Source organism: Sinocyclocheilus grahami, unplaced genomic scaffold (assembly GCF_001515645.1).
Source record: "Sinocyclocheilus grahami isolate Dianchi unplaced genomic scaffold, SAMN03320097.WGS_v1.1 scaffold722.1, whole genome shotgun sequence".
In the NCBI taxonomy this organism is placed as follows: Eukaryota; Metazoa; Chordata; class Actinopteri; order Cypriniformes; family Cyprinidae; genus Sinocyclocheilus; species Sinocyclocheilus grahami.
The window spans coordinates 224,302-251,887 of record NW_015505901.1 but is presented as its reverse complement, the minus strand read 5'-3'; the positions used below and the strand labels follow the sequence as shown (position 1 = coordinate 251,887).

At 38.5% G+C, this 27,586-nt stretch overlaps 1 protein-coding gene across 1 annotated transcript in view; it reads right to left on the bottom strand.

Moving 5' to 3' along the window:
- Positions 1-2,434: 2,434 nt before the first annotated feature.
- Positions 2,435-27,586, bottom strand: part of LOC107560373 (transcription factor IIIB 90 kDa subunit-like) — a gene marked incomplete at its 5' end in the record, with an annotated part of 53,661 nt that continues 28,509 nt past the window's right edge. The window contains 7 exons of the mRNA XM_016244530.1: positions 2,435-3,129; positions 3,510-3,693; positions 6,071-6,125; positions 22,960-23,231; positions 23,898-23,950; positions 24,274-24,355; positions 24,884-24,948. Coding sequence (XP_016100016.1) covers positions 3,092-3,129; positions 3,510-3,693; positions 6,071-6,125; positions 22,960-23,231; positions 23,898-23,950; positions 24,274-24,355; positions 24,884-24,948 — 749 coding nt within the window. The remainder of the gene's footprint in view (positions 3,130-3,509; positions 3,694-6,070; positions 6,126-22,959; positions 23,232-23,897; positions 23,951-24,273; positions 24,356-24,883; positions 24,949-27,586) is intronic.

The following is a 27,586-nucleotide window of genomic DNA, read 5'->3' as shown; positions in this document are numbered from 1 at the left end:
AAGCAGGGAAAAACAGGAAGTGCAAAAACAGGCTAATCATGGAGATCTTTCATAGTGCAATTTTTATACTTTTAATGATTTGGTGTTATCAGATACTAACGCAATATGAAGAAACTTATGAGCATCATAAGTAAAATGTCATACGATGTTGTAATTACGACTTGCCGAAAATAAAATCTACAGGTATAAAATACTTAAAGCATATCACAATGTTATTTTAAACATTTAACCTATATAAATGTGCGCTATTAGGTGCATATCCAATCGTTTGTGCAGAGAGTGGAAGCTGAAGCGCGCTTCAGAACATCAGTGTAAACAAATTAAATACACTGTCATTTTTGCTCATAAAGGTAAGAATAATACATTGTTCAGAACTGTAAAGCATCTATTTTTATTTGTGTGCACTCACAATATCAAGAAAACGTTGTGCTAAATAAAGAAAACAAATAGGATGCGCTTGCCGTCTCTGTCTTGAACAGGAGCGCTTCACAAAAATGCACCGAAACTCAGCGAATATTTTCCTTACAGACTTGATGAATATATCTATAGAAAGCGTTAAATGACTACAAAACGAAATAATTCAAATCCAAAACCTCTTATTATTATGTAATCCGTAAAGATGCATTTCTTTCTAAAGGCACGTCCAATGATGAGATGGCGAGTCAGGATCATCAACTTCATAGCGACACTGACTCATAAAACACTAGTTTATTAATAAATGATTCAAATATCTACTTACCATTTTCCCCCAACTTAGTCATGGTAATTTTTGCGGCAAGCTTTAGCCTATTTAGCGCGCTCACGTCACGTTGCTGTGTGCCATGGTCACGAAAACTCATCATTTGCATGTGTTTTTAAGCATTGTAGTTTAAAAACTAATTATTTAAGCCATTGAAACAACAGTACTATATGCGCGAGCTGTCTGTTTCGGAGCGTGATTTCTGCTATTGGATCGGATCGAGGTCGGGTCATATTCACACCTTAAACGAACCGTACAGAGTTCGTTTGGAAGTGGACCGAGACCACCTCTTCAGCTGGGTCTTGGTACAATTGTTTGGTCCGCACCCGAGTGCGATTACTGTATTCATACCTGCCAAAAAGGTCCGCACCAAGAGGGGAAACGAACTTGAGTTTAATTCAATCGAACCAAACAAGACAGGTGTGAATACACCCTTAGAGTTAAGGTGCTATCACATTTACACTTTTACAGTGATATTGCATGTCATTTTAATAGGAATCCACAGGATTAAGATTTTTGCATTGATTTTATTGAACTTTAAAATGTTAATTTATTGTTTTTACCAATGCTGCTTGGTTTGGAAGTAAGTGAAGTAAACAGTGTTTAATGCATCACTACACTATTGACAATGGAACTACTTGTGTCTGTCTACAAAATTTCACTGCAGCTTCGCTAATGTGATGGCGCTATTACATGAAAGAGATTAGAACACAGTGTTTTCGAAGGCAGCAGCCTATGAAGACAGCAGACAGCCAGGCAACTCATCAAGATTTGGATCAGAGCCATTAGCTCACAATCTGATGCACATGTCAGACATTCTCGCTCGAACACAGACGTACACCGGCTCCTGAGTACAGTGAACACTGACCCTCCTATGGCCGCCTCTATAAATCACTGATGCAATTTATGACAGACCGTCTGCTCGTCTCTAAACACATTACAATCAGCCAGCTAGGCACACAGACGGCACCGAGGCCCTTTAACCGGGCAGAATTAACAGCCACAACTCCAGTGTCAGAAGGGCAAAACACTGTAAACACATCCAATTATTCTTCAAGAGCTCTTTTATGCCTTTAATAGCGGGCATCTGCAGTCCAGTGATGTCAGATCAGTGAGTGGCAGAGAGAGAGAGAGAGAGAGAGAGAGAGAGAGAGAGAGAGAGAGAATACAAGATGCAGACAGAGAACAGGACCGTTCAGATATGTGTATCTCGAAGACAAGCTCTAAATATGACTGTTGAACTCTGGTCTTCTCTATCTCTGTTTCCACAGCACTGCTCCTTCCCACATAAGCCTCCTGGGCGCCACACTCACATATTACACACATGACTGAGAGTGACACTGAGCTGAACGGCCTCTGGCATGTGACATGGGCCACTGGGTCCTGTGAGGGCCCTGCCTGCATGCGTTTGGAGGTTAGATGTCAAGAAGGGTCCCGTATAACCACACATTCAGTATTGCGTGTGCATACTCTGAAAAGTGAAGGGTGTATGACTTTTCTTCTTTCTTCAGTGGAACATAAAAGGAGAATTCACAAAAGAAGACTGTGCTCTCATTCTTTTCCATTTAACTACAATGAATGGGGATTTGGGCTTTTAAACACCAAAATGAATGCAAAAGCACCATAAAATCATCATTAAAACATCCTAAACCGATGTGAATTTATTTACATACACATTCAAATATTCTGCTTTCACTGTGCACTCTGAAATCCACATTTGATGATCTAATGAAAACAGTTACAAAATGAGGGTCATAACATAGCTGTAAAATACATTAATATGAATCATAATCCAACACAGGAACATTTACTTTTTCATGAAATTATGAATTATAACAGTGCACAAAACACCGTTACTTGTACATATATACAGATATACCATAAAATAAAAAGTTAAAACACTAAAAGTGACATTGTCACAGCTTCCTACTATGTATTTACAATTAATGTTGTACAACAAATGTAAATGTACAACAAATTACCTTTCAGAAATTACCAACAGGTTCAAATCCTGCACCTGTAAAACACATTTTCAGAGATACTCAGGAAACTACTTTAGAGATTCCTGTCTCTTGAACTTTTAGTGAAACACCAGCAAAGTGCTAAAATGGTTTTATGTTCTTCAATCTAAAGCTGCCAGCCACCTTCTCCCACTGTAGCTCATTCATCACCCAGATGCTGCAGTTTAACCAGTCATATAATGCACTGTGAGGGAGAATGACCTTTCGTAAACGTGCAGCATATTGTAGGTGTCTCAAATGTGCCTTAAATTCTCCTCTCCTTGCCATAGGGAGTAATAGAAGTGGATAGGAGGATGAGAAGAAGTTCAGGGAACAGACGATAGGGTGCAGTCTAAAATACCTCCTCTTCTTCAGCTTCACATCCGTAGTCTGTAAAAAGAAAGATTGTAATGAATTCTGTCACTTCTGGATACATGTTGAAAAAAGGGAAAGCTAAAGATTAGATCAAATTATATTGGTAGACTGCTACTAGGACACTACTGGGATAAGCAACTATTTGTAGATGTATGACTTGCAGAGGAGCAGAGATAGGAGCAGTTTATCAAGATGATAAACACTTCAAATGTAGTCTGCCACGAATGCTAGAGAGTTACAGCCCACTTAGCATTACACAATTTGTAAAATGTGAGTCAAAAAAGAGTCAGACCTTGGAACTAATCTAGTAAACTCTTTGAACTCATTGAACCCTTGAGCCGTGACTTCATTATCCTTGTCAGCGACATGACTACAATCCGCTGTGACATACTGACCATTTCCACCTATCAGCTCCATGGCGCTAATGCAAGACACCTCCGCCTCTTCCTCATTCTCCTCTTCCTCCTCAGCGGGTTCCTCATACGCCACAGGCCCACTTTCCAACACGGGGGGTGGGGTGGGGGCCGGAGGGGGCTCTGGGGCTGCAGGAGGCAACATCATGGTAATGCTAGGAGTGACCTGAAATAAATAATGTTTTAGAACAATAAGAGACAACAGATTTGTATATAAACTAACAATGCTTCCCTGAAATTCTACTGTCAGATATAAATCGTTGTGCTTATGTTGGTGATTACGGTTCGAATCTGGTCAGCAATGTATCTTGATCCCTTTCCCGCTCAATCTGCCTAATTATCTCCATAATGTTCAATACAGAAGTGTGCATCTAATGAATTGAACTGTGGTGCTCATGTGGGTAATGTATATTCGAATCTGGCCTGCAACAAGTCCCGATCCTATTTGCCCCAAATAATTTCCATAATAATGTTCATTATACTGATTCTTAGATGGCACCACAGTGTGGTAGCTAGCAAATGTGCTTCTGACATGTTAAATCAAGGTGCTCGTGTGGGAAATGCAGTTTTGAATCTGACTTGCAACAAGTTCTGAGCCCATTTCTTGTTTTTTCCCAAATAATTTCCACAATGTTCCAAAAACTGCTCATATGGGTTATGCAGGTTAGAATCTGGCCTGCAACAAGTCCTGATCACATTTCCCTATTTCATTCCTGAATAATTTCCATATTATATTAATTTAAATGCTACTTTTAGTCAGCACTATAGTGTAGAGGCTAACATACATGCATTTGACATGTTGAATCTTGGTGCTCATGTGGGAAATGCAGGTTTGAATCTGGCCTGCAACAACTCCTAATCTCTTTTTCACAAATATTTTCTATAATAATGCTCAATACTGATTCTTACTCTGTCCCATAGTGTAGTGGCTAGCATTAGTGCATCTGACATGTTGAATCATGGTGCTCATGTGGGAAATGCAGGTTTGACTCTGGCCTTCAACCTCCGCTGATTCCCCTCCGCTTCTTTTCTCCATAATAATTTCCTGTCATTTTCTACTCTCTGTCCAAAAAAAAAAACCCTAAAAATAGTGATTCTACACAGTCGAGGAAAAAACTGATTCAATCGAAAAGAACGAGCCCAAGTGAATCAGGGCTACATTTCCCAGCAGGCATCTGCGTAAGGAAGTACAGCTCAGGGGAAGCAGAGGCCTAAATCAATTATCATGTTGTGAAAAACGAAGGAAGAGCATGAAAGTCTTGCCGCTGTACCGTGAGGCCGCTCTTCAGGCAATGCCAGTTAAGGGGTTCTTGTAATAGGGGCAGCCAAGCTTGGCAAACGCCTAGAAGACGCCCTGCAGCTCACCTGTGGGTTACACCCAGAGTGAGTAACCCGGGCTGGGATCACAGAGATAAGCAGAGGCCTAATGACTAGAGAATCTGGGCTGGGGCATTAATGATCTCATTAGGAAGAAGAAAATAAAGAAAAAGATAAAAGATAATATTCCAGTACTTTTCTGTTTAATACATTCTACAATTTCTTATGACATCTGAACTAAGACCTCTAATGCATGTCTCAAACACTGCATGAATGCTCTGCTTGTTCTTGTTTTGTGGGAAAAAAGGGCAAACAGCTAATGTTTCTTTGTTAAGAATGACTCTCCTCTGAATCTCTCTGAGAAAGGCACAATACATTATATAAAACTGATTTAGTTCAGAACATCTTGGCAGCAACCTGGATGAGACAGCGGGGGGCTTCATTGCAAGAGCAAAGTTGGCCCCTGCAATCATGTTGTGCGTGATTTTCCCCCCACAACAGCTATTTTGTCTATTTGTACATGCATTTCAGGCCACACTGCTGTTTATTTAAGCCTGACTATTTTGAACAGAGACACTAAGACCGAAGCGAGCACAGAGGCAATCCATCAATTTTTGTGCCTTGAACATTATCACAAATATTGACTTTCAATTAAATGTACCTGTATATGCCATATTTTCCTTGCATTGTGAAATATGCTGGTTCGATATTTACTGCCATGACATTTAGCTATGAAGTATTTGATTATCGTGATGGATTTACCACTGAAGTCAAGTAGGTTTAGTCAAGTGAATTTGATTTGACCTCAACTAAGCTGATATTCATGAAATATTGTTCATTAGGTCAACAAGAAAACAGACCACAAACAGTTCTGCACTGGGATGTTATTCAGTAATCACATTAGATCTTGGGTTATGAAATAAGGTGCATAGTTATAAATTTGTTTTTTAATGTCCAGGGCTGTAGTTCCAATTGAATTGGTAGCAACAAGAATAACTATGGTTTGTGATGACAGGTGTTTTGTGTGAATTATTGGCTGAAATCATAAAATTTCAAACCAAACATTTAAAACTATGACATATTACATTTATAAAATTTAATTTTGCATATCGTTGGGCCTACTAACATTTGAAACATATTTTAATGTTGGATTACCACTTGATGTCCAATGTAAAATAAACCTATTAAAATATTAAGTAATAATACAAGGCACTCAGTCAACCTACCGGTGTGGCTGCTGTTGTCTTCTTCTTGGGTGCGGACGATATTAAGGGGCGGAGTCTAAAGAAAGGAAAGCAGAAAGAATAAAATAATTATTTAGTGAATCTTCAGTGGCCTCAAACTTCTTCAGAGCAGCTTATACATTCACATAAGAGCTCATAACTGGCCTAATTTTCCTTCTAAAAATATGAAAATATGAAGCATACTTCCTGCCCCCTCTTTACTCCCACCCCATAGCAGATTACTGAGGCATATCTAAAGCAATAGATTCACACTGAGACCTGCACTACTGGGGCTAAAGAAGCCCTGTGGCGCTGATGAAATGCTTAGCTTACACTTCCCGGCGACTAGATTTAAACATCAAACACCAGCACTATTTTGGGCTAATATTAAAGAGACCAGTATAAAACATTAATTAGTTTGATGGGGGAATGCGAGTGAGGAAGAAGGGAACTTTCTGAAATGAGAATGACCTTGATCTGGCTTCATGTTAGTCCAGTGAAAACTGAGAAGACAGACTGCTATTTATGTCACAATTATGATTAGCTGGTTTGGAGCTTAAAGTGCTACAATGGCAATGAAAGGTTTTGTCTATTCACGACTGATGATTTTTATGCATATAAGACAGAAGAAGAATATATAGATAAGTTATTTAAAGGGATAGTTCATCCGAAAATTAAAATTCTGTCATTAATTACTCAACCTCATGTCATTCCAAACCTGTAACACCTTCGTTCATCCACAGAACACAAATTAAGATATTTTTGATTAAATCAGAGAGCTTTCCCTGCATAGACAGCAACATTAAAGTAATTAAAAAGTGTTCTGAAGATGATATAGGTCTTATGGGTTTCATTATTCATAATTAATAATAATAATTTAAATGTCAAATTTCAAAAGCTAACTTAAAAAGATATGTTTTCACCAGATTTTTAAAAAATCTGAATGCTTGGAGCTTGTCTCATTTCAACCTGGGAAAGTTTACAGATTTTCGGGCATAATGGCTAAAAGCAGTTTTGCCAGATCTCATACAGTACGGTTCACATTACAAAAAATAGCGTGTGGTTTGTTGTGTAAGGTGCCTTCAAATGCCCAGAGCTTCACCTGAATGTGCTAGAATGACTGTGCATAAAAATAGTATTATAACTGGGCAAGCATTTGCACAATAATATGCAAAACAGCACTGACTGTCTATAGAAAGTTGCCTCTTAAAGATTTAGGATGCTTTATAGTGAATACCACTGAAGATGCAAGCCAAAAAATCCACACATTTTGGAAAGCTTTACTAAGACAGACATGAATGGTGTAAGCTCTTCATTCTGTTATGTTGCATATACATTCTAATGTCTTACTTTCTGGTATACTTGTAAAAGTATTGTTGAATGCTGCATTTGCAAATACAGCTTTCACATAGAGTCTCAATATTGTCTGAATACACAGAACAACCCACACAAGCACACACACACACACTCACACATGCATATAAACACAAAGTAAAGTGCAGAAAAGCTGGGCAGTGACTGCGCCTCCCTGGTGAGATCTCCCTACGGACTTAGTGAGAGCACTTTCTTGGCCGATAAGGGAAAGTGCTGCTAATTAATCTGCTTAAGAAAGAGAGGAGGAGGACGGAGAGTGAGCGAGAGAGAAAGTACATGCTGAGAAAGGGGCTTCCTTTGTGGTAACTCATTAGGAGTGGCGGCCTACATTAGCCATCTGCAGCATGCTGGCCAGACAGAGCCCAGTTGAGTCTGTTCTGGCCAGATCGGCTCCATGCACCAGTGTCCTGGCCCTGGCACACATCCTCAACATAACTCCAGCATTAGGATTATCCAACACATTACTGGAAAACACAATCACCCCCGAGCGGCCTCGCAGAGTGAATAGTCTTGGGAATAGGCGCAGATTTACAACCCGAGTGTGACTAATACACTAACAAATCTTCAGCCATGGAAGTGAATTGGCCTCCAGTTAAATCTAGAGCTCATATTGTGCATCGGATGCCTCTGCTTGCAGGGATTGAGAAACGTAGATAATCTTACAATACCGAATGCACGAGCTCAGCTGAAGTGAGTGAGGATGCCATACTCCCCATAACATAGCTTATAACCCGGTACAATGAGGTTGTTTCAAACAGTAGGCACCAAAACTGAATCCTTGTTTTGACGAAAATCTAAGACAGCACTAAATATTTTAAATGTATTTTATTCCATATGGCACGTTTCCACAGTTATTAACAATGTAAATCTAGTTTTTTTATATTTTCATTAAAAAAAATGTTTTTAATTCTTATTTATTTATTTTATTTTTTATAATGTCACTTTGGAATTTAATTACAGAAAAATAGTCAACATTGATACTTGAGTATTTCTTATACAATGGCTGAGGGGGTTTGTCAACAAATTTGCCAACAAATTTGTCATTTTTCTCTCTTCTGACCAATGTAATCAATCTCTCAATTCCTTTCCAAAAAGACTTTCCTATTTTGTAAAGTCATAGATACGCTATCATGGATTTATTCCTTTGATATTAGAGCAAATGGGAATGTAAAAAATTTCACAGAAGGCGTAAAAAAAAATATCTGCAAAAATGGCCATTGTGGCATGCCCCGGTTAGAACAAAACTTAGGGTGTATTCACACAAGGAAAGTCCGCTAGTTCACTTGCTTTGATCCAGACCAAATACAACGTTGATTTTTTTGTTTGTTTGGTGCAGTTCGCTTTCACACTGCCCTTTCTTGCAAGTGAACCAGAAATTGTAACCAAAACCACACGTGTGCTAAGGTCATCCATTCATTGGACAGAAATTCTTAAGCAGGGAAAAACAGGAAGTGCAAAAACAGGCTAATCATGGAGATCTTTCATAGTGCAATTTTTATACTTTTAATGATTTGGTGTTATCAGATACTAACGCAATATGAAGAAACTTATGAGCATCATAAGTAAAATGTCATACGATGTTGTAATTACGACTTGCCGAAAATAAAATCTACAGGTATAAAATACTTAAAGCATATCACAATGTTATTTTAAACATTTAACCTATATAAATGTGCGCTATTAGGTGCATATCCAATCGTTTGTGCAGAGAGTGGAAGCTGAAGCGCGCTTCAGAACATCAGTGTAAACAAATTAAATACACTGTCATTTTTGCTCATAAAGGTAAGAATAATACATTGTTCAGAACTGTAAAGCATCTATTTTTATTTGTGTGCACTCACAATATCAAGAAAACGTTGTGCTAAATAAAGAAAACAAATAGGATGCGCTTGCCGTCTCTGTCTTGAACAGGAGCGCTTCACAAAAATGCACCGAAACTCAGCGAATATTTTCCTTACAGACTTGATGAATATATCTATAGAAAGCGTTAAATGACTACAAAACGAAATAATTCAAATCCAAAACCTCTTATTATTATGTAATCCGTAAAGATGCATTTCTTTCTAAAGGCACGTCCAATGATGAGATGGCGAGTCAGGATCATCAACTTCATAGCGACACTGACTCATAAAACACTAGTTTATTAATAAATGATTCAAATATCTACTTACCATTTTCCCCCAACTTAGTCATGGTAATTTTTGCGGCAAGCTTTAGCCTATTTAGCGCGCTCACGTCACGTTGCTGTGTGCCATGGTCACGAAAACTCATCATTTGCATGTGTTTTTAAGCATTGTAGTTTAAAAACTAATTATTTAAGCCATTGAAACAACAGTACTATATGCGCGAGCTGTCTGTTTCGGAGCGTGATTTCTGCTATTGGATCGGATCGAGGTCGGGTCATATTCACACCTTAAACGAACCGTACAGAGTTCGTTTGGAAGTGGACCGAGACCACCTCTTCAGCTGGGTCTTGGTACAATTGTTTGGTCCGCACCCGAGTGCGATTACTGTATTCATACCTGCCAAAAAGGTCCGCACCAAGAGGGGAAACGAACTTGAGTTTAATTCAATCGAACCAAACAAGACAGGTGTGAATACACCCTTAGAGTTAAGGTGCTATCACATTTACACTTTTACAGTGATATTGCATGTCATTTTAATAGGAATCCACAGGATTAAGATTTTTGCATTGATTTTATTGAACTTTAAAATGTTAATTTATTGTTTTTACCAATGCTGCTTGGTTTGGAAGTAAGTGAAGTAAACAGTGTTTAATGCATCACTACACTATTGACAATGGAACTACTTGTGTCTGTCTACAAAATTTCACTGCAGCTTCGCTAATGTGATGGCGCTATTACATGAAAGAGATTAGAACACAGTGTTTTCGAAGGCAGCAGCCTATGAAGACAGCAGACAGCCAGGCAACTCATCAAGATTTGGATCAGAGCCATTAGCTCACAATCTGATGCACATGTCAGACATTCTCGCTCGAACACAGACGTACACCGGCTCCTGAGTACAGTGAACACTGACCCTCCTATGGCCGCCTCTATAAATCACTGATGCAATTTATGACAGACCGTCTGCTCGTCTCTAAACACATTACAATCAGCCGGCTAGGCACACAGACGGCACCGAGGCCCTTTAACCGGGCAGAATTAACAGCCACAACTCCAGTGTCAGAAGGGCAAAACACTGTAAACACATCCAATTATTCTTCAAGAGCTCTTTTATGCCTTTAATAGCGGGCATCTGCAGTCCAGTGATGTCAGATCAGTGAGTGGCAGAGAGAGAGAGAGAGAGAGAGAGAGAGAGAGAGAGAGAGAGAGAATACAAGATGCAGACAGAGAACAGGACCGTTCAGATATGTGTATCTCGAAGACAAGCTCTAAATATGACTGTTGAACTCTGGTCTTCTCTATCTCTGTTTCCACAGCACTGCTCCTTCATGCCCGGCAGGGGCTGACCACATCACAACCCAATCCCCCATAAGCCTCCTGGGCGCCACACTCACATATTACACACATGACTGAGAGTGACACTGAGCTGAACGGCCTCTGGCATGTGACATGGGCCACTGGGTCCTGTGAGGGCCCTGCCTGCATGCGTTTGGAGGTTAGATGTCAAGAAGGGTCCCGTATAACCACACATTCAGTATTGCGTGTGCATACTCTGAAAAGTGAAGGGTAAGTGACCAATGATGTCAGTAGGTGTGTGTTTGCACTGTGAGCTAAGTGTGATTTACAGTGGAGTGTGATGCAGTGGCGTTTGCTAATGCACCTTGCTGGGCAACTGGTCTGCCAAAAGCAGGGGTCACATTAAGGCCACAAACCAAGTATGTATGACATGAGATTAAGAACAAGGTTGACTGAATTTACAGTCTTTTCGTTTAAATGAAATTCCAGTTTTTGTATGCTATGTCTCATTATTTCCCTATGAATTAGTGTATTGTGAATACAAATTTGGGTACAGGCAAGGGTCTTGATTCTCTGAACATTGAGACACTGTTGATATTAAAATGTCACTGTCACTTATCAGCAACATCACTGTAAACCACTGTTCAAAGGTTTGGGTTCGGGAATATTTTTTAGTATTTCTTTAGTCTCTTATGCTCACCAAGGCTGCATTTATTTGACCAAAAATACAGTGAAAACAGTAATATTGTCAAGTATTATTAAAATTTTAAATAATTATTTTCTACTTTAATATATCTTAAAATGTAATTTATTCCTGTGATGGAAAAGCTGAATTTTCAGCATCATTACTCCAGTATTTAGTGTCATATAATACTTCTGAAAATTGTATGATTTGCTGCTCAAGAAACATTCCAAACATTTCAACAGTAGTCTATAAAACAACAAAATGCTTCTGGGATAATTTGTTTTGTTTGTCATTCAGCTTCATTGTAACAGATAAAAAGTACAGTGTCATTATGAAATACGCATGATGACAGTTCCAGTAGGTGAACATATGCATATTGAGAATTTTTTAGGAGTGAACAGACTGTGCTGCATCAAAATCTTTTATGTCAGGCTGTAAGATATACATCTTAGCTAAGACTTTGGTCGTGACTGACAGCACTGATTGGTATTTAAAGTCTTTAGAGTCTGTGTTCATTCTGGCATCCTTATTTACATACGAAATTGAAATGATTACTGAGATATTGTTAAAACTTCATCTGAGACTAAGATATCGTAAAGGCGATTAATCCATTTGCATGTGTGAACCAAAGCTTTCAATTTTGCCCTAAGACAAAATAAATCTTTTATGATCTCCAAAATGTCCCTTAGGCCACAATCGTGGCAAAAATCCCAATTAGCACCCAATTTAAAGGATTAGTTCACTTCCAGAATAAAAATTTCCTGATAATTTACTCATCCCTATGTCATCCAAGATGTTCATGTCTTTCTGTCTTCAGTCACAAAGAAATTAAGGTTTTTGAGGAAAACATTCCAGGATTTTTCTCCATAATGGGTTTCAGTGCTGGCCAACGGGTTGAAGGTCCAAATTTATAGTTGCATAGTTTCAATGCAGCTTCAAAGGGCTGTACATGATCCCAGCTGAGGAACAAAGGTCTTATCTAGCGAATCGATCGGTCGTTTTCTTAAAAAAATAAACATGTATATACTTTAACCACAATTCAACCCGTTGGCCACAATTGAAGACCATTATATGGAGAAAATTTCTGGAATGTTTTCCTCAAATACCTTAATTTCTTTGCAGCCGAAGACAGAAAGACATGAACATCTTGGATGACATGGGGATGAGTAAATTATCAGGACATTTTTATTCTGGAAGTGAACTAATACTTTAAAGAGAGAATGATCTTTCAGCAGGACCTAAACAGCTGAATCTGAGTTAAATATGTCAGAACAGAAGGTTCTATTTAATATACTGGGAAATTAATTTCATTAAATTGAGAAAAGTCTGTCAGCCTAGTAAAATCATAGTGGTTAAACACTGCATTATCTTCAGAAATACTGTACACAGGAGGTCTGAGGTACATTCACACACTACAACATCAGATAGCATCTGTGCATTTCTTCCCCCTCAACAGGATTTTCACAGGTGCCTGGCACCAGGCGAAAGTGTGAAGTCAAAATCGGTACATCTGTAGAACAGAACTGTGGCATCTTAACTGAAAATAAATCACCAGAACCAGATGGATGACCTGCATTATTGAACAGAGTGCTACATTTTGGGTGTCCCTCTTGTGACCTCTCAGGAGGAGATAAAAATGGGCCAATCCACAGGTCAGACGGGGTGCCCTCAGGGCTGAATGGGTGAAGCTGGTGAGGACGCCCAGTCCTTATGCCAGGCTTCACACTCCCCCCGGCAGCCTGCTCCCACCCTGGGCCAGATGGTGAATGAACTGGCTAATGGAGCGAATTCATGCAAGACAAATTTGCCCACTTAACAATCAATCCCAACACTGCTCTGTCATCAATAATTTCCTAGGATCTCCCAGGACTCTTTCAAAGGCAGAATGAAGCATTGATGTAAACACCATCAGGTCTATATGAGAGATAAAACTTTGAATAAACTAGCAAGCAAACAAAGCATATACAGTTGTTCAGTATGCTTTTCCTAGGCCTGTTTCCAATCATATATAAACATAGCTGAACCTGGTTGGATTTATTAGTTTAATGTATTAGATTATAGATAGATCATAGATTATTACTAAAAAATTATTATTTTTAATTTGTATTAAAATATTATTATAATTATAATAAATATTACAGTTGAAACTATTCGTAATACCATTATAATTATAATCATAAATATATTTAATATATAAAATGTACAATATAAATATAACATCAATACATGAATCATTAAAATCCATAATAAAACAAACAGTTTAACTCTAAATTCTGGTTGGATGAGATGCAACCATAAATTCAAAACTATAACCATACATTTTATGTAAAAATGCTTGCTTGGAAACCATAAACAGCCTACGGCGAAGCTGACAAACAATTTTATTTGGTGGAAGATTGTTTATTTTGATTAATAATGAAATACATATGATGATTATTAATAAAAATATTTTACTGAACATTGATGTCTATAATCATGTCACAGAACCATCTACTCAAGCTAAAATCAATTTAATGCACAGTCTCTCATGGCTTTTTGCTTTAATAACATAGGATAAAAGTTATGGTACTAATTTACACAGTTGCTTCCTCATCCTACAGCTACAGATTAAACATATATGTAATTCTAGTAATAAAGTATGTATGAGTATTTGAGTACCAAAGCTAACAGTTTATTCACATATGGGTTATATATAACACATTGAAGGCTGTAGAGTGGAAATCAAACACTTCCACTATTACTGATGTGTTCTTATGGGCTTTGTAGCTAGGCAACACATTTAAACAGCTCTTAGTGTGTTCTCATTTAAAAAAAAAAAAAAAAAGAGGCTGGCCCAGACTCTGCCATTTCAGAGGGAGCACTTCTGTTCCGCCGGCACATATGCCAGTCTGTCAATAATGCATGTCAATGAAATCTGACAGGGGGAAGTAATATTTCTGTTGAACCAATATCACACGGCAGCTGGCTTTCTGTAAATAAATCTAAGGGGGGAGAGATGTGTAATGGGTGGAGGCTCTCCACCAGCTTCGGGTGCCACTACGCAACTGTAATCCCTGCTCTCCAGCTGGGGGTATAAGCGTTAGGGGTGGAACGGTTTGCGGGAAAAAATCGAACCGTACGGTTCTCCACACGCTAGTACCGCGGTTCAACTTAAATCTGACAACGCATCTGTAATATGGTTTGCTATAAATAACACGTAAAACAAACAGGGTTCGGCTAAAGTTTCTGTTGATGGATGCGCATTCTGGCTTCCCAATACATTACAACAACAGCGATGAAAAAAAAAAAAACTAAATAAATAAAATAATAAAAACCGTGGACAAACCATTCACTCTTGTTCAATGCGAATGCCGTATGCTGGAATATGAGCAGTCATTTATTCCGTCATCACCCGGGTGCTGATAGCGCGCGCGCACAGGTGAGACCTGAACAGCACACGTTGATATCTGTGTTTAAGCTAAACTCGTTTAAGCTTTGCCAGTTTAAACATTTAAGAACCAGAGGACACGAGCTCGCACGAGCAGTGAGAAGATTTGTGCGTGCGCTCATCCGAAGCGCGCAAACCCGCGCCTCAGGCGCAAATATTAAGCTTTCTTTTGAAGTATTGTGTTTAAACGGACAAATTCACACCAAAAGTATGTAAAAATGCCCGTATTGGTAAGTATCCTATAGCAGACATAGCCGGCTGAACGTACTGTATCAGTGCACTGTATCAGTGAATTCTCTTAAAGTGACAGCACTTTCTTAATATTAATCAAACAGCAACAACAAAGAAATCACTCACTGCTCTTGATTGAATAGCTTTTGTAACTTTAATAAAGATGAATCTTTAATTTATACAGTCAAATATGCAATGCTGTTTTACATTTCATTACTTTATTCAATTTCTGTACCTGAAAACTGTTAGACCTACCTAAAAAAAACTGAAAATCACTGTTTATTTTATTTGTATCTTTACTCTATTGTATTTATTTGTGCTGTTGCTTGTAGTTAGATAGATTATTCTTATTTTCTTTTATTTGACAGTATAGTTTTTGCCTAAACATAGCACATACCGAACCGTACCGAAACCGCAACTCTAAAACCGTGATACAAACCGAACCGTGAGTAAGTTGAACCGTTCCACCCCTGATAAGCGTTTAAGTTTAAGGTGTGAATTTTTACTGTAGTGGCAGTCGGAGAGCAGATTGAGGGGCAGGTCTAAACATAAAATTCAAATATTCATAAATAATTCAAAATTAATTAACTAAAATATACATTTGTCAGGGCTCCATAATGCCGCTAAAATGATAACAAAAGCCGCAAAAAATAAAACACACCAGCATTTTGAACACGACATGAGCCATATTGTCTGATTCACAAAAATGGCTGTAATGAACCAGTTCTTTTAATTACTTGGTTTAAAGGTGCAGGCAAAAAAGGTACATTGTGTGTTCTTTAAACAAAGAAACACTCAATCTTTATAAGACAATTCTGTAATTCATTGACTTAAGATTCATTTGGCTGTTTCATTTTAAAAGCCAAATGCTCCGTCATCATTCAACAGCCCTGTTTATGCATTTATGATGCTCAAAACAAATACAAACCAAACCTTAAACCTTTATTTGATAAATAGCTTCTAGCAGAAACACATGAAATATTCCCATCAAAAAGGTGAAAAGGTGAAGGATAGAAGGCATGTAAACAAAACCAAAACATCAGGTAATGGGGTTCAAATCACTGTCTAAACTACTTTACAGCTGGTCTCCAATGACCTATAATAGCCAAACCCACTATTACCCCTTTAGGAGTGAACCTCATTCCTCCTCAAAGTGGTTGCACAGCTAGAAAAATATCAATAGTAACCATCAAATATCACTGAACTCATATAAATCAGTGGGGAAGCGTGCACAGAATCTGTCTGCACTGAGAACAGCAGCAACAAAAAAGCTTCCCCTAAAATCCTCACAGAGCATCCACTTTCTGAAGGACAAAGCCATTATGCATTCAGCTCCTTCTCTCAGATCTAGCATGATGGAGGAGATACAGAAGAAAGACATGCAATCTGACCCTGGAGGAGACAACAATTAGGGCTCAGTGGTTTCTACACCTCGTGGTGACAAGGCATCTTATCACACTTCCTGCAGGCCACTGAGGAAGGCCCCCAGGGGTCTGACTCGGGGACAAGGCTTCGAGAGAAATAAAGATCCATGGAGGAGAAGAAAGGTGTGATTATCCTACTTATAACTCACCCTCCAGCAGTCCAGAGCAACAGAGGGGAGGTGGGACAAGGCTTCGAGAGAAATAAAGATCCATGGAGGAGAAGAAAGGTGTGATTATCCTACTTATAACTAACCCTCCAGCAGTCCAGAGCAACAGGGATTTGTCCCTGATTTCACTATTGTGACTTTGTTCAGCATTGTGAGTGATTTCACCACTACTTCACTTCAGATGGATACATAGCTTGTGAGGGCAGATTGTCCGCCATGTCACACAGGCACAGAACTTGTAAAAGATAAATAAAAGAAAATAATAAAATATTTAAAAAATAATAATAAAATATTTAAATATCTAAATAAAAAAAATCTAATTTATTTATATATGTATGTATCAAAATTATTAAACTACTAAATAAAATTTGCTTTAAATGAATGAAAAGTAACACTTGTTTTGAACTTTCTATTCATCAAAGAATCCTGAAAATAAATGTATCATGATTTCCACAAAAATAATAGAATTTAATAAGGATGATGCAGAAAATGTAGCTTTTCCATCACAGGAATACATTTTAAAATCCATTTTATAAATCAATACATTTTAAAATATAATACTTTTATAATTTTACTGTTCTTACTGTTTTCTGTTAAAATAAATCCTGCCTTGGTGAGCATAAGAGACTTCTGACCCTAAACTTTTTAAAAGTAGTGATTACATTTTGAATAGACACACCAAAATTACATATGCAAAACATGCACACTCAAATGTGCAATACACTAAAAGTATCCAGTAAACTGCCTCCAACACTCATATTATTCACAGTCACCAACCATGGCGCTGTTGAAGCAACTTCTTGATCATTGCCTACCACAAAACAAAACAGTGTGTGGGAGTGAAAACGCCCTGAACCGATCAAACACGAAGAATTTAAAAAGGCGCAAAGCCTCCATGGAGCAAGTAGCAATTTTCTTCTCATCAAAGGGACCGCTGCTTAGTAACAGCTTTCGCCCAAAACCTGTAGTGCTTTCTGTATGACTAGGCGATCAAAACCTGGTAGTGGCAAGGAAAGTGCACAGGAGGTTCTATCACCTGCAATCACAATAACATCTGTACATGCATATCTGCCCCATGCCACCAGGAGAGAGAAGTTTCCATTAATGGCTTCGAGTCAGTCCGGGAATTTGAGTAGGAGAAGACTCCTGCTGACACAGCTTGAGAAGTGTACTGCGACTGAGTTAATCTCCCTCTGTGACTCTAGTGCAGATGGAAGGGAAGGGTAAGAGAGCTCGCAAGGTTTTTAACATAGCCTCTCGGCATCACCTGCAGATCTCTGGCCTTGTAACATCTGCTGAAATGAGTGATGGGTGTGGAGGAGAGTCGGCGGGAGGCCTATAGAGCACAACAGGTTTTGAAAGTAAAAATCTCATAAATTTTCTCCATATTTTAACAGTAACATATAAACCTTTCAAGACATGAGATATGAGATTATTAAGATTATAAATGCACTACCGTTCAACAGTTTGGGGTCAAATAAATAAATTCAAATAAATACTGTTTTTTTTACATTTCTTTTCATCAAAGAATCCTGAAAAATATATCGGTTTTCACAAAAAATATTAAGTAGCACAACTGTTTTCAACATTGATAGTAATAAAAAAAATGTTTATTGAGCAGCAAATCAGCATTTTAGAATGATTTTTGAAGGATCATGTGACACTGAAGACTGGAGTAATGGCTGCTGAAAATTCGGCTTCACCATCACAGGAATACATTTTATTTTAAAATATATTCAAATAGAAAACAGTTATTTTCAATTGTAATAATATGTCAGAATATTACTGGTTTTTACTGTATTTTCAACCCCAAACTTTTGAACGGTAATGTCCATCTGTAGATGGCAAGAGTCTGAGATTTTTATTTCTGAAATATTGTGGATAATATTATGGATAATTGTGGATAATGTGGATAATTTCTATGATAGTCTAAGAACTATGAATTTCCTTCCCTTATTATTGTGATTTGATTAGAGCCACTCTAAAATCCAGAGTTATTTTTAGTGACCTCACTATATTAAATGAAACAATCCAGCTGCTTCGCCTCGACCAAACATGATTCCCATCAGCAGGATGTGGCTCCCTTACTCCCACCACCAGACATCCTCAGGACTAACAGATCTCAACCCACTGATAAATGGCATCCTCAAACAATGGAGCACTCCATGCTGAGAGACCCGGTCTAAAACCTTTTGACCAAGCTTAGAGGTCGAGAACCAGCCACAAGATGAAACTAAGAGGTCCTTCCTACCGTCTTATCTCACTTAGGCCCACAAGTACAACCACAAAAGTCTTTAGAGAATAACTTTTCTATACAGCCAGACGGTTCCACGCCGGTCCTGGGTCAACGTGACCACGCTAGAAACAAACAAAATGACTCATTCTGCTGTTTTTGTTGCTAGGAAGTTGTGAAGGGTTTTTGGCGACAAGGAGTTCCATTGAGACGGACCGAATGACACACTCCACAGTCGGTTGCCTTGGTTTCCTGCCCTCTAGAACACAAGTCGATAGGGTCTAACAGTATGGACATTGAAAGCCTGCTGTAATAATGAGCTAAAAGTCATACTGCTGGAAGTGGACTAACGTTAGGGTAGAAACAATGACATTTTAGTTTGGGAAACTGAGTTGGGTCAAACAGAAAGGGAGGATCTGCGAAACGCATCAGGGCACTCGGCCTCATTGGCTATTTCCGGATGTGCCAGGCAAAATAAATGAGAGGCGCTGTGTACTTTACTCAGTGTAGGCCTGGTGTAAAGCACATCTCCAACAACTCTAACTCATACCGTCTGGCCTTAAAGGGATACTCCACCCCAAAATTAAAATTTTGTCATTAATCACTTACCCCCATGTCGTTCCAAACCCCTAAAAGCTTTGTTCGTCTACGGAACACAATTTAAGATATTTTGGATAAAAACCGGGAGGCTTGTGACTGTCCGATTGACTGCCATGTAAATTACACTGTCAAGGTCCAGAAAAGTATGAAAGACATCTTCAGAATAGTCCATCTGCCATCAGTGGTTCAACCGTAACGTTATGAAGGGACGAGAATACTTTTTGTACACGAAGAAAACAAAAATAACGACTTTACTCAACAATTCGTCCACACCCGTAAAAGCTTTGTTCGTCTACGGAACACAATTTAAGATATTTTGGATAAAAACCGGGAGGCTTGTGACTGTCCGATTGACTGCCATGTAAATTACACTGTCAAGGTCCAGAAAAGTATGAAAGACATCTTCAGAATAGTCCATCTGCCATCAGTGGTTCAACCGTAACGTTATGAAGGGACGAGAATACTTTTTGTACACGAAGAAAACAAAAATAACGACTTTACTCAACAATTCGTCTCCTCTGTGTCTCTCCGCATCACCGTAGCGCCATTTTAGAGAATACGGTGTACGCTCTTCTGTGTCAGCCGCGACACAAGGATATGTTTTCTACGTGTATTTACGCTTTGATTTGAGCAAAAACAGCGCACAAGAATAGCATACGCTGCTTGCGTTCAGCGGATGTTCTCCAAAATGGCACTACAGTGATGCAGAGAGACACAGAGGAGACGAATTGTTGAATAAAGTCGTTATTTTTCTTTTCTTCACGTACAAAAAGTACTCGTCGCTTCACAACGTTACGGTTGAATCACTGATGGCAGATGGACTATTCTGACAATGTCTTTCATACTTTTCTGGACCTTGACAGTCTAATTTACTTGGCAGTCAATCGGACAGTCATAAGCCTCCTGGCTTTCATCCAAAATATCTTAAATTGTGTTCCGTAGACGAACAAAGCTTTTACGGGTGTGGAACGACATGGGGGTAAGTGATTAATGTATCCCGTAAAGAGTATCCCTTTAAGCTAACATTTACAAATAAATCTCCACTCACGTTGTCAAGGAGCTAAAAAAACAGAATGGACCTGGTAGACAGCAGAAATATGTATGGTTCTTCACTCCCAAATCCCCAGGGTCGATGCTGCTCCTCAAATCATCAGTCTGATTTCAAAGCGGTAGCTGTTACTGTAAAACGAGGATCAGAAACAGGATCAAGCAGCACGCTGGAGCTGGGATGTGAAGCGTTCTGTCAGGCTGTCACTTTTTCTGAGGTATGCCGAGAAGAGAGGCATAGACAGGTCATCCTCATGCAGCGAGATCAGATTTACACTTCAAAAAGCAAATCCCAGCAGTTTTAAGAATGGCAAGCCTTTACTAAAAGACAAGGATAGAAAAGGAAAAGGAACAGGTGAACAAGTAAAAAAAGGAGGAAAGAAATGACAGAACTTTAAGTTCTTATCTTATAGGAGAAGTGCTTCACCGTTGCTGTTAGTTTGGAGGTCGTGCAGAGGTTCAATCTGGCAGCTGGTGTGTAAGGCTGGTAAAGGGGGAGGGGAATTACCAATTCTACCTGGTTAGCAGAGCGTCTAGAATGGGTCTGTTAGCTAGTCAAGGCAGTGAAGAAGAGTAACAACAGGACCTATATAGACAAATAGATATATGACAAATAGATCTATTCAGGCCCAAAAATAACTTATGTACCAGCTCATGTAAAAAATATATGTTTGAAGAAATGTGCTTTGATCAGTTGGAGTGTGAGTTTTCTGACAGAGAGCACTTGATGCATTGTGAAAGATGAGCAATTGGGCAATTGTAGACATTTATTTCTGCACACTTAACAAATCCAGAAGAGAAAATGGGATACTGGCTGTTTTGAACCATTTATCTCTAAAAGTACTTTGTGAAATATCTTAGACAGTTGCTACTTGCAAGTCATGGAAACAAAACTAAAACTCTTTGCCCTCCCATGACAGCTCATTACAAATGTTCTCATGTTTCAACAGGAGTGGGAGCAAGCTCTCTCAACTGAAGCTGGAACTAAATTCAAGTTTATCGTCCAATTTGTTCCACAGTGTCAGCAACATATGATGATTTAATATTTTTACACTGGCCTCTGCGAGTCTGCCAGCTGATGAGGCGAACAACAGTTCAAACAAAGTGACTTACATCATGCCTTACAACACTAGAGGATTTACTGGCATTTACTGACTGTTTTTAGCATTGATAATAATAATAAATCAGCTTAGAATTATTTCTGAAATATCCTGAAGACTGGAGTAATGTTGAAAATTCAGCTTCTGAAAATTCATCACAGGAATAAATTACACTTTAAAATATATTCAAATAGAAAACTATTATTTTAAATTGTAAATACATTTTAATAAACTATATATATATATTTTAATGGTAAATGCAGCCTTGGTGAGCATTAGAGACTTCTCTTAAAAAACATTTAAAAATACTACCGAGCCCAAGGTTTTGAACGGTAGTGTAATAAAAATATAATTTCAAAAAATGTATTGCATTTCCACCAGACAAAGAGAGTGATAACACTAGCCGGCTATGTTTTTATATCCTCAGGATATTCACTACATTTATATTTCAAAAATCTCAAAGGTAATAAAAGTAATGTGAGAGTTGTATAGTTTGTTTCAAACACATTCATGAACATATGATCGAAAAGAAAGGGGTCAGTAAATTGCCTTTTGGAAGCTTGAGGATATGAGGTCTCCGACAGCGTTCATATGTCTGATTCATCACCATCTCACCATTCAGTATGAAATTAGTAATTATCATTAACGAAATGGACTGGAGGAAAGGCATCACACAATGAGAAATTATCTTTCAACGCCAAAGTGTAGAAGTCATGATCTTGCGCTCCGTCTGTCGTATATTCATTACTTCTCTCACAGGGACGTTTGGAGCCCTGGAGGACTATTAATTGGAGAAGGGGCAGGCTCCCAGCATGCACTACAGGGTGCCAGGTGATGGTAGACAGACAGTCCTGGCACTGAATTGATGACAAGCTTTCTCCTGGTGGAAATGACTGTGAAGGTCAGCCAAAGGAGCAAAGCAAAGACAAAATGTTGGAGGCTGACAAGAAGAAAAATTTAGTCCTCCAAGGGCAAAGGAACAGCCTTTTTGATCATGTCCTTTGTCTGAGGAACAAAAGAGTCTCTTTGCCACTTGGAGCAGGTCCCTGTTACTACATAAAGACAGACTTAGTGGTTTCACGGAGTGAAAAAGTAGAAAAAGGTGCAAAGCGCACTGTGAGCCAACAGTAACCAAGTGAAAAAACAAACAAACAACAGATTCACTCTTCATTAAATCCTTACCTCTTGCCCATGAGTCTTGCGGGTTTAGCGAGGCCAAGATTGCTCTTGTTTGGCTGCTTCTTGCGGCGGGTCAACTTTTTGCGGCCAGAGCCACCGGCAGGCACATCCTCAGCTTGCTGGGTGGTGTTGCTCCCACTGCCCTTGCTGTTGAGGTCCCGCAAAACATCATAATTGATCTTACTAGAGATCTTTTTCTGCTCCAGCATCTTCTCTATGGCCTCTCCCGCAGTGCTGGCCAGGATCGGTTCTCGCTTCTTGGATGGCTTCTTTGGCTAGACAAATTGGAATAAGAGTTGTTTACAGTGAAAAACAAACATTGGAGTCAGTGCTTAGATGACTCTTATTCATAGCGAAGAGTCCTTTGGCTTTCTAAAAACATTTCTGAAGGCTAAAAGCATACTGGGAATTTAAGTAAGTGAGCATTTCTATCTCTTTGGGCATCTGGGTATCATTTAAACAGTGTATTTCCCCACTGGACCTTGATACAATAATGTCAGGCTAACAGCTGTCAACAACAAAGTGACAGAATCCCATTAGTAGCCTGGGAAAGCTATCAAGACCATCTGATTTGGTCACCGCTGACCATGTTCCTCGTGTGGTAAAGCGGAACAAGTCTCTTCACAGTCAGCAAGTGGACTACTGTACCTGAAATTGCTATCAGGCTCAAGGCACCTCATTAGAGGTGCAGAGCAGGGCTGGCTAATCCAACCCCGACTGGAAGTCACGGAGCAGATGTCAGAGCAGACAGGTTAAGGAGAGGCGACACTGAGAGCCTGGGGTGAAACCAGAGGAGCAAGTGAAGTTAAAATGGAAAGTATGCGGTCTCTTAGGACCTGCAGCTGCTGAGTGTCTGAAGACCCTGGCATGGGAGGAAAGCCCACGTTGACAACATAAGAAAAAGGCAGACGTGCAAACGCACACACACACAACATGCTCACCTTCTCCTTATAGGTTCCTTGCTCCTTCTCTTTAGCTATTCTCTCCTCTTTTTCTGAAAACAAAATAGGGAGACGCAATGGCTTTATCAAATGGAGTGTTTTAGACTAGACACAAAAAGCAATAAAAAAATAAAGGGCTTTAAAAACTCAAAAAACTCTTACAACGTTGAGCAGATTAACTTTAGGAGGTCAATCTTTTATTTTTCACAGTAAAAATCAAACTTAATTTCACAACAAAATCCTTCCTTTCACTGAATTTTTATCTCTTTGGCTGAGCAGTCCCTTGGTAGGACACATGCCTCTGACGTCAGCACAGATTGAGTGTATGAGCTTGTGTTAATAAATGCATTAAGCTCTTCTTCTCCTATATGCTTACCTTTCTGTTCCCTCAAATACTCCTCGTTCTGTTTCATCCACAGCTCTGTCTTGGCCTTCACCTCTATCTCGTTCAAAATGTACTGCAGAGAAGATAACAGGCCCATGCTGATAAGTAAGGATAAGAGGTGATAATTTGTAAATCTGGGATGCAGAACATCAGACAGTTTTTTGAACTTCACATGACCTGCTAAAGTTCAACAGAAATTTCAAGCTCCATTTTCAAAGAACAACACAGTAATGTGTTACACTGTAAAATCTTTTTTCTCTTCATTAGTATTTTCGTCTTGTTTTTCCACAAAAAAAAAGACTTACTTGAAAAGCAAAGCTGCATGAGACATAGCACATGCCTTTAGAGATTATTATATTATTTTACAAGCAAAATGTTAAGCATAAATCCAACATTTTGTGAGATTTATGTCTTATTACCTACAGAATTTTGCATTTATATTTATATAGATATAAATATATCTTCTTTTGTAAAGATGTTTAGATATTTTACCAGAAAAAAAGTAATAGACAGAAATACTGATTAAGAAAATTCTTTTTGCAGTGTAAGTGAATATAAAAGTCGATCCATAAATCCATTAATTACTAACTACATAATGTACCTTTTCAATCTCTTCTTCATCAATCCCATCCAGATCTAGTTCCCCATTTTTTGATTTATCTTCCACTACAAAAAGACAAAGACACAAAAATTTATAAAATGAAAGAGGATTTTTTGGGGGGGAAGCAATTCCCACCAGATAGCATGCAAGCTATTCAGGTGAATTTCCTGTGTCAGAATGAAATTTGTCCTGCTTGACTGGAGTCTACAGCTGTCTGAGATGGTGCACTACACAGGAAGTACTTTGGCGGTGTTCTCTCAATAATGCACGCACTGCCAGCTCTTTGTTGTGTAATTGCCATTAATAGGCTTAGCGGTGATGTGAAAGGATTTTGTGTTCCTCAAACACTTTCCCAAATTGTCTTAAAATCCACAGTGTCACATTTATTAATCCCTAAATTAAAATCTCATATTGAGGTAAATATGAAGAGCAATGCTACTGTATGCTAATTCAATGGCCTGATGTAACCTCAGATTCACATAAATATGTGTTATAAACACCACCTGAATACAATTAGCATGTGTCTGTAGAAATATATAAATATAAATGAGTTCAGGGCAAGACGAGAGAACTGTAAATAGACATGATGAAAGAAAACAATCACAAAATAAAGCAGCATGTCTGCCTGTAAATGGGAATCTAATGGGTAGAGAATTAAAAACATATGAACATTTGGAATGCAATAATCAATAGTGTTTACTCATGATGTATCAAGTATAAACTCTCTAGATAAGACAAAAGAAATACTCTGATTCTGATTATCATTTGTATTCAGTTTTGCGTGATCTATTCAAGCTAACCTTTTTAAAAACCTAGCCAAAGGATTGAACTAAAGCAAACAATGACACACACGCAAACCTTTCTCTGTAAGCGACTTGAAAGCTGATTTTAGTATGACGAAAATGCTTTCTTCAAATGTAAAGAGCTGCAAAAGTCAGCCTGGGAAAAGTGTGATTGGATTGGTGGAGCCTCTGTGGATCAAGACCAGATGTTCATTGATTGAACATAGAGAGATCTGAACGCCGTCTCTACTGTAGCCATCCGACTCGCATTCATACACTTTGACATTCTCACAGCGAGACTGGCCAGGGAGACCGGATTTAAATATCTGAACTGAGACAAAAGAAAATAGGTCACAATCTGTCCCCATCTCAGATTCTTACACTTGCATGTGTGAGGTTTAAGACACATCACACTACTTCAAATGCCGTAGTGTCCAGTATCATTTGCCTGAGTATCATTTGAGATGCAAACATCAGAGGCACCTTTTAAAAAATAGATTCTAACTCCAGTTTAACAGCCAAGGAAAGAAAAACAAGTCACATTCTATAATCTGGGGTCTGTACTGGAATGCTTGAGGGTCCAAAGAAAAAAAAAAATGATTAAATGTTTTACACAGTAATTATAACACATCTGATATTATTACTGTTTCATTGCCTTTTATAGACCAGAAATCATTAAATTAATCATGATTATTTTATTCCGTTGACAATTCTTAACAGTAATAAATAAATCTAAATTAAATCAATTTTTTTAATAAAATTCTAAAGATTTATTAATCTAACATTACTTCAATAATAAAATATTATAACTTTAAATAATTTTATATAAAGTAGAATATAAAAGCATGTCTTTATAAACAGTATGTTGTCTTGTTATAATATTATTATTAATTTCTTACATTTCATTATACATGAAAATATGCAGTTGCCTTTATATTTTAGTAAGTGGGTACTTCATAAAAGGAGCACCATATTTGTAGGTTCTGGGTAAAAAAAAGTTTAAAGACCCTTTAAAAAAGTTAAACTGTTGACAAATGTATAATTAGCTTCCTGAATAACAACACAGCCAGTTTAATGGCACATACATCGGAAGGTAAATCTATCCTCCCCATGTTGTCCTCATTGTCAAGCAAATATGTACATATGTACTTGTGTAGATGATGTTTTCGTCCTAACTCACAATTTCTTTGTCACATGATTTCAGTCAAAGGCCAGTGTCTCATATCAAATGTTTGTGTTTTTTCTTACTGCCTTCTTCACACCGTGTATTACATCTTCTACTATCTCCAACACCCTGCTCCTCTAATACCTGGTTTTCAACTGGGAGGTGAATTCTAAATCTTTAGCAGGACTGTAATTGAATCCAGGTATCTCGTCCATAAGACGGAGATAGGGTACTTGCTCAGGCATGGACCAACATGGGCACACTGGTGAGGGAATTGGGCTTGTTTGCAGGCAGCTTGGAGTGGCTGTCACATATCAAACCCAGTGGAGCAAATCACAGCGTTTCCCCAGAGCGATTGCACAGCCGGCTTGGATAGAAGGGAGAAAGAAAAACAACATGGCGAGATCAAGTTTCGGTTCTTTAGAAGGCTGGAGTATGGCTGATTGGAGTTGGATAGATGATGGTAACAAGGAGCTCCAGTTTCGAAGGAGTTGAAAAACTTGAAAGGAGTCACCCAAAGGTCACACAGGCTAAGCTATGCAACCAGCAGGGAATGGTTATACAGCCCCAAGACACCAATTTTAGTGAAATTTTGTAGCCTAAAAAAGTCACATTGTCAAAAAAATTGTCCGCAGAATACAGATATATGTAGCACTGCTCACACAGAAGTTACTTTCGAACTAAGCAGCTTTCTATTTGTTAGTGTGTTGAATTTCCATGACCAACTTGAACATGAGCTAAATCTGCATGGGGGCT